Consider the following 11,961-nt stretch of genomic DNA (forward strand, 5'->3'; position numbering starts at 1 on the left):
TTGTTTCTGAATGACAGTTTTGAAGGCTCAAAGGAAAAAAATTAATGACCAATGTGAGAAATAATATCGAGATAATAAATTAGCCAAGTTTCAAATTTCACAGACAGCAAAGAAAGCAGAGATTTAATTAAACACACATACAACACACACACACACACACACACACACACACACACGGAAAACTAAAGATGTGTGAATATATAACTTAATTATACATTTAGAACAAACAAATAATCAAAAATGAGATTTAACTCGTAAATAGAAAAGTAACTGACTAGGTTTGATTTTCTCTTACAGATAACAACAGAAAGATAGGTCTTACATATGACAGAGGGAGAAAGAAAAGAAGAGGGGGAGGGGAAGGAGGAGGAAAAGATGTGGTCTGACCATAGTGGAAAATAAGTAACATAAGTTTGTAGATTATTCAACATTATCTTTAGAGAATCTGAAAATTTTTTTTCACTTGGACATAAAATTAAACATTGACTTTTGAAGTTATTGGATTGAAATGGTGAGTTAATAGTTAATGGAGATTCTACCTACTACTAGTAAACCTTATATTCATAGAATAACGATAAAATTGAAAGGTGCCTAAGAGAACATGTAGATGAATTATCTTATTTTTAGATATGGATGAAGCCAAGAGACTGGAATAATGTTAATTATTCTATCAAATTATTAGCTTTAGAAAATCGATTATTTGAGCCTGAATTCTTGAGAAATTATTTGGTTTTAGAATTTTGGTGAGATTTTTACTACTGTTTTCTTGTAAGTTTTGTTTATTTTTGCTATGAAAACCAGGATAAGTATTATGATCACTATTTTTCAAGAAGCTCAGTTGATTTGCTCAAAGTCATGAAGCATTTACCTGATGTGATTAAAAATACAACTTAGCATTTGATTCCAAATCCAGCATTTTTTAGACCATAATATTGTTTGTTCTTTAATTATCTCTGTGATTCTGAAAATAGATCTAAATACAATGTAACTAGTTATTTTATATCTCTTCTTAGACCACAGACTAAATGAACTTATTAAACTGAGTCTTTATTGAAAATGGAGAAACGTCTTTCTGTGGATTTGTACTGATAAAAAGAAATTTCCAGGGGACCCAGAGTTACTAGCCATGTTGCTTGTAGATTTAAATTTAGATGATCTTTCAAATATTATTATAATTTAACCTATTTTAATGGAAAACATTTTATAGGAATTCTTTCCTATAAGATTCAACTAACATATCTCCAGTGATTTCATTTTCCTCTGTTTTCTTTAGCAACAGTCCAGAATGTCTTCAGACATAAATCAGCTAGCACAGTTTAAGTCTATTATTAAGGCTGTAAAACTATTCTTAAGGGAGCCACTAATCCAGATTACAAACACTTTCAAACTGCTGGGTGAATTGATTTATTTTAAAATACCACTTTGTTCCACAGATGCTCAATAACCTATGACATGAATAACTGTTCAATAAAAAATTGAGAGAAGTTGAATAGAGTCAGCTGTGTGTGTGTGTCTGTGTGCATGTGAAGTATGGAAAAGAATGTCTCATATATCTTATCAATCTGACACTTTCTACCTTTCTGAAAATTAAGGTACTTAAGCTGTTTTAAGCATAAGATACATTTTCTTCTTTATAAAGTTTTCTAGTCTTACTATTATGAAGATACACTTTTAGCTTTTTTCAACCATATTGTTTGATAAATATTTGGAAAATAATATAACTTAAAAAAAGATGAAGTTTTAAATGTATATGAAAATTGTTGTTGGAGTAGCCATATGAATTTTTCATTTCCTTACTGAACTATATAAATATGTTTCTAGAATCATTTCATGTACAATATGTGTCTTGGTCCATTTAGGCTGCTGTAACAAAACACCACAGGCTGGGTAATTTATAAACAACCAAAACCTATCTCTCATAGCTGTGGAGGCTAGAAGCCTAAGATCAGGGTAGCAGCACTGTCCAGTGAGGGTCCTGTTCTGGTCACACACTTCTCCTTGCATCCTCACATGGTAGAAGGGGCCAGGAAGCAGTGTGGGATCTCCTTTATAAGGGCACTAATCCCACTGATGAGGGCTCCACCCTCATGACCTAATCACTTCCCAAAGGCCCCACCTACAAATACCCTTGGGAATTAGGATTTCAACATATGAATTTTGAGGGGACACAAACATTCAGATCAGACCATGGCAATATGCAAATATATTTTTTCATTCTCACAACCATTAGCATTAAACTTTGGTTTTTCAGGTTAATAATTATGTTAGGCTTCTGACAATAAAAGTACAAAAAGTCAAGCCAGAGTTCTCCCATTATTCATAGAAATAGTGAAAAATAATTCATAGAAGCAGTACAGAATAATAAATCTCCCCTTTGGCTTAAATACCTATTTTGTTTTTCAGATTTCACAAAACTTTAACTGAGGAAACTTCACCCCCAAGAATTTGATTATAGCACCTTGATTTCTTATGAAATATAGTCACTGGTAGAGGAACTGCACCAAAATATGAGTCATTCCTTTTTCATACTTATGCTTTACTTTTATATAACACCTCATAATTATTTATTTTTCTTTTCTCCTTTTTATGGTATTTTCATATAAGATTATGAACCATAATATTTACTAATATTTACTTAGCACTTGCTGAGACAGTCACTATATTATGCACTCTTCATGAGTCATCTTTTAGATTTGCTTGGAAAAACACTTTGAGCAAAGTAATAATATAATTATCATTTTTCAGATAGGGAACTGGGGATAATCTTTTAAGTTACATAACCAGGAATACAGAACCGGTAAGTGGTAGAACTTGTATTTAAACCGAGCTCTATCTGATGCCAGAATACTTGCTTTTAACCACTCTATAACCCTGACTCTACGTTCAGGAAAAGGTCCTACGATGAAGGCACGTTCGTGTATCCTAGCACTACTCTATTTCCAGTAGGTCATGATGTCATGTTAGGAACACAGTAGAGTTACAACCAGGTGATGAAATGGCACCAGGAAAATGTATTTATAAGTTGACCTTCTTTTAAAACACAGAGGCACACACATGTGTGCCTACACACGTTCAGTACCCAGCAATAGAATAACTCAGGTTATTACCAAAGTAACTGATATTGTGGATCATCATCCTTACTAGGATATATTATTATTATGTGTGGAAGGATACAGGTGACATGTTTTCTTTATATATTAATGTGTTATATGAATTTGCACATTTCTATGAGGTAGAAGATGGGTATCATTATTCTCATGTTACATAATGGTTACACAGTTTATTACAGGCACAGAGCTAGGAAATATCCAAAATATCAATCAAGTTTGTGTATCTTAATGCAGAAAGATTCAAAGTACTTTTTATTATGTCATACTGGAAGGATGGGAGAAAGGCATACAAATTCCAAACATGTAGAGAACAATCTATGTATTGTCAGTTTAGATTTCTTAAAATTGATCCCCTAATCCTTCTAATTCTTTTCTCTTTAGTTAAACTGGTATATAAAAAGAGATGTTACTTTTATTGAAATAATGATAAAAATGCCTTGTGAGTCCTATGGATTTTTTTGTATAAATCATGATATCATTTCCCTAGGGAATTCAAAACAATGGTGAATAAGGGATCCAGTATTATTTAGCTAATATATACTTGATATAATTCCTGGTACACATAACTAAGAAGAAGCATTCACAAAGACAAATATTGTTGTATCGTCTACCTGGAAGAGAAGCGAATCTCCAGTCTCTCCCTTAAAATATTTATTAACTTACGGTTCCATGACTTTAATTTTCAGTGACATTATATGGGCATATCTTGAGTATTTGGTCTGGCAAGATTACTATTTCCATATATTTGTAGGAATCAAACTATTACAGGACTTATGACTAGAAAGATTACTTCAAATAAACTTAATATTGTGATTCGTGAATCTCTACAAGCCAAGTATCTAAATATGAATGAACTAACATGTTTTCATTTTTGCCACAAAGTACACATAAACTGAAATTACTGAACAAAGATTGATATTCTTTACTGATGGTAGATATTACTCAAGGGTTTATGTATTTTACTTTCAGAGAAGAGGTTTTCAGTATATTATCAACCAGATAAAACTAGAATAAGTTAAGACTTATAAAGGTATCCATTACTGCAAAACCATTATATTAAAATTTTTAATACTTCCAACCTAAATTTCTATAGCTAAAATGAGGTTTCTATATTTTGGGTGAAATGTTCTCTTATCCCAATGGGATTAACATATACCCGCTACTATATATAAAATAGATAACCAACAAGGGCCTGCTGTATAGCACAGGGAACTATATTCAATATCTTGTAATAACCTATAAGGGAAAACAACCTGAAAAATTATATGTATAATATATATAATTTGTTAACCTTCATAGCTTCATGATAAGAGACTATTTATCTCTTGTTTAGATTGAATTATTTCTTTTTTTTAAAAAAATTAGAGTATAGTTAATTTACAATGTCGTGTTATCAATAGTTTCAGGTGTACAGCACAGTGACTTAGTTATATACATATATAAATAATTCAATCTAAACAAGAGAGAAATAGTCTCTTATCATGGAACTATGAAGGTTAAACAAATTGTTTTGATATCACTCTTCTACAGTACTGTTTTGGAACAAATGTGAATGAATATTTACATTTTTTATTGAATTTAAGTGTGAGATGATTGCATAGCTTGGCACTCAGAATTGTGTGTAAGGCATTGACTGCGCCTCCATAATTTATATTCACTTTTAAAGGATCTTGTTGGATCTGACTCCTGACCTTACTTAACTTGGTAATTTAAATTCTATTAGTTTGGAAGCCAGCGACACATGCATGTTGTAGCTGAAGCTCAAACTTCCATTCACAGACAGGAAACACAGCAGGATTCCTAAACATGGCTCTTATGCAGAATAAAATGCAGGAAGCTGTCCCTTTGCATGTGCATGCTTTAGAAAGTAAGGCTTTCTGCTTTGAACCATGTTTCAGTTCATATGATTTCCTGGTATGAAAAGCAACAATTTTGAAACAGGAAACTTTTGGCTCCTAAGGACCTATAATCAAAGGAAAGCTTCTTACTTTAAAATCAGATTTAGTAGTAAAAGAGTAGATCAAAATAGACTTTATGAATATGTTCATTGTTTTTCCCTCCTATGGAGAATAGCCTGATTTAAGTTTTCTTTGTGATTCTAGAATACATTTGTGAAATACTAATATTTACAACACAGTTTCACTTAGAACACTGAGAACAGTTCCTGAAATATATTGTAATATTTCCATCAGAAAACATTTTATGTGGTGAATAATTAATGCATGAATTAAATAAAATGTACTTTTTGTTTTCCTCTGGGTCATATGAGCAAATAAAAAATTTCACATTTTACAAAGTTCAGGCCAATGCCTTTAGAAAGAGCAGTAAATTTAAAACCTTAAAAAATATTATTAATTCCAAAAATAAAACAACTTTTATAATCCTTATTTAAATTTCATGTGAAATACTAGGAGCAAATTGAGAAAAGTCCATTACATTGACTTTATTTGAATAAAGTTATAAAATATCTAGTTCTTTTGCTTGTGGTTTCGAACAACTCTATGCTAGTAGTCTTTTGATAAGATAACTCTGATACATAAAAAATTAAATTATTTTTATAAAGAAACTTATATTGGAGGATGCAAGGATATTTTATCTGGTTCAAATATAAGTTCAAAAAACATATTTTCTAATTTTTTAGTAGCAGAAAATTAGTATCAATGATTATGATTTTGCTCTTTCTGTAAAAACTCTCATGAGATATATAATTATATTAAGATATTAGCAAAAAATAAGAATATAACTCCAGGCTACATGATTCCTAAAATATCTAATGACCAATATGCGTTTCTTTTAAAGTCTCAAATATCCATCAGTGTGGAAGAGTGGGAAGACACCAAAGATGCCAAAGAGCAAGGTCACCACCGAAGTAACCACCGCAACTCAACATCCAGTGATCAGTCCGACCATCCCCTGCTAAGGAGGAAGAGCATGCAGTGGGCCCGAAGACTGAGCAGAAAAGGTCCCAAACACTCCGGTAAAACAGCTGAGAAAATAACCCAGCAGCGCCTGAACCTCTACAGGAGGTCAGAAAGACAAGAGCTTGCTGAACTTGTGAAAAATAGAATGAAACACTTGGGTCTTTCTACAGTGGGATATGGTATGCTCTTTACAAGTATTGTATGATGTGGACTTGTGATTTCTTGCAGTTAGTTGTAACAGAGTTGGCTCTAATTTAGTAACTTAAGAATCACATTTTTGTTTCACAGGTCAGTTTGAAGGGACTAGTAACACATGTCTAATCTCCTAGAGACAATTATAATGTTAAAAAGAGAGCGCTGAAATTTTTAAGTATTTGCTCAGGTCTCTAGATACTGTGTTGAACCCATTACAAGAATTATCTTAATTTTAATTTTCACAAAAAACTTCCATTTTAGAGATAAGGAAACTAAGTCAAGTAACTTGCTAATTAGCTTGTTAATAGCCTGACTGAGATTTGTATCCAGTTCTGTCTGGCTCCAAAGTCTGTTTTACACACACACACACACACACACACACACACACACACACACAAACAACACATTTTATTTTAGGGCCTGGGATAAAATAAATTTGTGGCATTGGCAAGTAACTAAATGGATGAGCCACAGATGAACCAAAATGTTTCTATAAAAGTTGTTCAGTTTGTTGTGATCCAGAAACAAAGAATCTTCAAAAGCTTTCATCTGAAGCTCAAATAGTGCTTAACCTCATACACTGCAGATATGTCCCAATGATTGTTATGCTCTTATGTTGATATATGATCGTAATATATATATATTGCATATAGCACAGCTTAAATAAATAATGCAAAGACAATTTTAAAATATGTCATTTATCACTATAAGAATTTTATTTAAAGGAAATTTAGTCAACATATGAGAAAATCAAATAATAAATAAGGTGTTTTAGTTTGTTATATATATATACATATATATGTATATATATACATAACTTGGGTAAATCAGGAGCTAAGATGTCAGTATCATGTAGGTTTTAAGGGTAACATAGAATAAATGCCGTATTTGCCCCCATCTCATCTTTATTATTAAAGTCTCAACTTGAAACAGTGTACATAGGGAGAAATTTTAATCATTGAACTGGATGGAGTTTAAAAGAAGTTATCTGTGTTTCTTTGAACAAGAAGACGAAGCATATTTACTGAGTACCTAATCTATGCCAGGAATTGTGTTAGGTGCTTTATGTATATTTTCTTATTACTCCTTATAAACACTGATTAGATGTGTGTCCCATTTCGCCCTTCAAGAAGTTGAAGTTCGAGAGGTAAAAGATCTTGCTCGAGGACATAAACTTGAAATATGTTGAAGTCAGGATTCCATAGGTACTTGAAATTCATAATTATATTTCACTTACTTAAAATGTAGTACAGACTCATTCATGACGAATAATTTTAATATAAGCACAAAAGGTCTTATATTGAGGCAAATTAAAAGAAAAAATCTTAATTTAAAAATTATGTTAGGAGATCTTTGCCAATTTAATGACATGAAGTATGATCGTACTTCTTAGTCCTATAATTACATGTACTTTTTCTAGTTATTATTCAGGTATTATTTTTCTTTTTTTTTTAAAGTTCTAGTACGTGATTATCCATCCAAGTTCCAGCTGTTTTTCATGAACATAACCCCAGGCTGGTCCTGAAGGCAGTGTGGCAAATAATAGTTTGACTCTGAGAGACACAAGATACGTGAACTGACTGCATGGGAGAATCATCAGGAAAGCATATTATGTTATTGCTAATAAAATTTCTATCAGTTACCTTACATTTAGCCATTCTCTTTTTTTAATGTAAATTTATTAATTTAATTCTCATGCTAATTCTTACAGGAAGGAAGAACAGACACTGTCCACCGTTTTTTCTCTTTTCTTTCCTTCTTTCTCTCTCCATCCATTCTATCCATCTATCTACCCATAGATCCATCAATCCATTCTAAGTCCTGTATTGGGGCCCTCCAATAACATAGCGATTATGAAAACAGGATTTGGAATCTAATGCATCATGGGCCTCTGAACTTCTCCATTTATTCCTAACTCACAATAATTCATCCATTCAACAGATATTATTAGGTTGCCTTCTTAGTGTCAGGCACTGTTCCAGGTACTCAGCATAGACCAATGACCTATTCAGATAAGACCTCTGCATTTATGGAATTTATATTCTAGTGTCAGCTGGTAGATTTGTTGTATTATTTAACTTCTCAAGGCCATTTTCTGATTTCTGAAATAGAAATAGTAATACCTATGTTGTAGGTTTTGTTGTGAAGGACAAATGGGATAATGAATAATAATGTGCTTAGCCCAGAACTGGCATTCAGCTAATCCCACAGATCTACCATGTATCTGTCTAAGTACTGTGTGTCTGTCTGTGCTTTATACATAAAAAAAGTAATTTTTTTTGCCCACCTCAAAAAACAAACAAACACATTTTGCACCCTTGGGGGCAATGTTGTCTTCAAGCAGAATACATGCTATGAGACAATTATTGTTTTACATGTTTGCCTTTCTTTTTTCTTTTTTGGGGAAAAAGGAAATGTCTTACTCATTCTTTAATCTTTGTATCCCTAAACCAATTACACATTTCCTGACACATAGGAACCCAGTAGCTGCATGTTGATTGCATGAACAAATGGAGTGCTTACAGATGAGAAAACTGGGTCTCAAATATAAACGATTTACTTGGATCTCCCAACCTAGTATACACTCAAGTCAGTCCTTTAACTTGTGACTTTTGACTCCATATATTTTTGTGAATCCACTGGACCACTTATTTTTCCTACATTAGTGTCAATATTTTGTAGCGCTTTACAGATTTGAAATATTTTTAAGTGCTTTATACACAATGCATGATGATTGATTTAACCACGAGTCATAATCTGATTTTTCTTGAGTAGGTGTCGCCTGATTCAAGAGAATGAATAGATTTCTTTTGACCTATTGGATATGAGACAGAAAGGAGAGAAAAGGGAGTCAAAAGATGACTTTTGAGGGCTCTAGCTGGAGCAAGTAAGTGTATGGTGGTGACATTCACTGAGCTTAGAAGAAGAGGAAAACTTTGGGGTGAAGATAATACATTTAATTTGAGTGCCTGGAAGACTTCAAATGGATAATGATCCATAAGAGGCTAGATTTTTGCTGTCCGGTGCTCAAGAAGAACAAATGAGATATGTATATAGACTTGGGAGTCATCAGTCTATAGATTTTGAGTAAGGTCATAGAAGTAGATGGAATAACCCCAGGTGAAGGACTACAAGAGAACCCTAGAAAATACATTCCTGGAATGTTAAGGGAAGAATTATTTTCTTTATAAAACAAGAGGCTGAAGTGTCTAGAACTGAATTACCCAAAAGATGTGTCATAGTACAATAATATGCTATCAGTCGGTTACATGTTTTATTGTTACATTGATTCTTTATACCTTTCAAAGGCCAGGTGGGGCCTGGGTTGGTCAGAAGCTGGTCACTTCTAGTCATAAGCAGGTTTGTCTGCTACCCCAATGTAATATAAAGTTGTATGTCCTATGTGTTTTATGATATGAAAAAAATGTTGAAATTTTTCAGTAGAGAAATGGGAGGCAATGATTAGTAGTGCAGAAAGTATAGTGATATGTCATTGCTGACCTTGGTGAGGATAGTATCAGTTGGATAGCATGTGTGAAAGCCAGATTTGAGTAGCGTTAGGATGAATTAAGATCTAGATATAGTGGATTTCATATATTAGGGACCTCAAGATATTGAAAATTTAGTCTTCTGTCTTATTGCTCCATGATCTATTGTTTCCATTGCCAAAGTCATATCACGGTACAAGACATATGTTGAAATTCCATCCAGGAGGAAGGAGGCAGAGACCAGAGAAGAAAGGGTTGTCTCCTCAATTAAAAGATATTACCAAGTAGTTGTGTACACCATTTCCACTATGTCCCATTGGCAAGCAAGTATGTTTCATTTTCAGTGGCCTGAATCTAATATTTAGGAAGACAAGGCAAATGTCTTTTGAAAGACAACTATTCTCTGACTCAGTGGATGTTTTTTAAGAAATGTCATTGTGAAGGAGAGGTGAGAAATCTGGAAGAATCTGGATGAGAAAGTAGAAAGGAAAGAGGGACTATTTTTCTTTTATTCTTTTTTTAAAGTCAGAGAGGTAAGAGCATGTTTAAATAAGATTAAGCCACCAGTGGAGAAGTTGAAAGAAAATATAGGAAAGATATCACAGTTGGAGCCCTTGCTTAGATATTTGGAAGTGAGGAAAAGATGACTGTTTTAAAATGCATAAACAGGTAGGTATTTTGACAGGAAGTTGAGTAATATTTCACGTGATAGTTAAGAGGTATAATCGTCTGTTGAGAATGATGGCAAGAGTGGAAGGGTGAGTGTTTTAAAAATAAGCCAGAATGTTTGCAGCTTCCGAGGAAAAGGTGTCCTTTCTGCCCGAGACTAACCTTTCTGTCTTATTCTTCATTAAAAAAAATTTTAATATAGAAAATTTCAAGCATGAATAAATGTAGAAACAAAAGTATAATGAACCCACGTATACTCATTTTACTGCTTCAACAATTATCAACTCATGGCCTATTTTCTTCCATGTATATGCCCACCAATTTCCTTCATGTCTCATGTTAATTTCAGGTAAATTTCAGACCTCATATATTTCAGTAGATACTGAAATATATAGATAGTAGATCTATCATTTAAGTACTAGCTTAAAAAATATAGCCACCTACCATTTTCACACTTAAAAATAATTTTAATATCACCTAGTGTTCACTTGTTCAAATTTCCAGTGACCTCACAAATGTCATAAATTTTTTAGACTTTATTTAAATTAGGATTAATGAAGGTCTGTGCATGGAGATGGGTGACAAGTTTGTTAAATCATTTTTAATTTCCCTCATTTTGTATTTTTCCTACTGCAATCTATTTCTTGAAGAAACTCACTCTCTGTCCTGCGGTTTCCTAGACTCTGAATTTCCACTCTAAGTTGGCCTATTCTATTCCCTGCCTTTTCTTTTTTTAACCGTTTTTTGGTATTACTATGAACTCCTAGATTTAAATGTATTTTATATGTTTTAATACATATGTTATTAGATTATTCATCATGTTGTTCTAAATTTGGCCAGTGGGAGCTTCTTCAGATAGGCTCCTGGGTCCTTTTGTCATGACATCAACTGTCTGTGATCGACTTCCCTTGCTCTCTGTAGGACTAAATGCTCCCCACCTAAAATAAGCCATCCATCCAAGGATCCTGTCTCTTTTAGTGGGAAATGGTATTTCAAGATTATAACCAAGTTTCAGAGATGTTCATTTTTACTGTGTTTGTCACTTTATCTGAGTTTTTCAGTCAAGAGCTAAAAGATTAGGTAGATAGATGATAGATAGATAGATAGATAGATGATAGATAGATAGACAGTTGATAGATAGATAGATGATAGACAGATAGGTAAACTATTTCACCAGTTCCTATGGATACTTACAATTAAAATGCAGGCTATAGGGATTTTATTTAACTTTTCCTGTCCTATATCTGTACTTTCTTTTTCCTACACCTAGATTACTGCTTGTCAATAACAATAGAAATGATTGAATTATAAAAAATCATATTGTATATTTTCACAGTATATATAAAACAGTCTCAGAATATAATATAATGTGAATATTAACACTGTAATTGCTAAAAATGCATTTTTATGCATTCTTTACTTTATAGACTAGCCCAATAGGGATGTTTAGTAAAACTATTCTAAGTCTTGGAAAAGTTCTTCTTGATGTGGTTATACTATCAATTGGATATAAATTTAGGCTCATTTCTGTTTTCAGTGTTTAAGAATTGCTTTTTCTAAAATTTAATTTTGTTTTTT

The 11,961-nt window shown here is 32.6% G+C and overlaps 1 protein-coding gene across 13 annotated transcripts in view; it reads left to right on the forward strand.

The window, feature by feature from the left end:
- KCNT2 (potassium sodium-activated channel subfamily T member 2) overlaps positions 1–11,961 on the forward strand; it is a 425,289-nt gene that overhangs the window by 392,686 nt on the left and 20,642 nt on the right. For 9 of the 13 annotated variants that reach the window (XR_014326811.1, XM_082857000.1, XM_082857001.1 and 6 more), the window contains one exon: positions 5,910–6,210. Coding sequence is in view for 12 of the 13 variants with exons in the window: in XM_082857000.1 (XP_082713126.1) it covers positions 5,910–6,210 (301 nt within the window). In the remaining variant the exon portion in view is untranslated. Of the gene's footprint in view, positions 1–2,403; positions 2,548–5,909; positions 6,211–7,356; positions 7,613–7,683; positions 11,906–11,961 lie in introns of those variants that run through there. The other 4 variants (XM_082857003.1, XM_082857005.1, XM_082857004.1 and 1 more) reach the window with 4 other exon arrangements.

This window comes from Leucopleurus acutus, assembly GCF_964270905.1.
Source record: "Leucopleurus acutus genome assembly, chromosome: 2".
Classification (NCBI taxonomy): domain Eukaryota; kingdom Metazoa; phylum Chordata; class Mammalia; order Artiodactyla; family Delphinidae; genus Leucopleurus; species Leucopleurus acutus.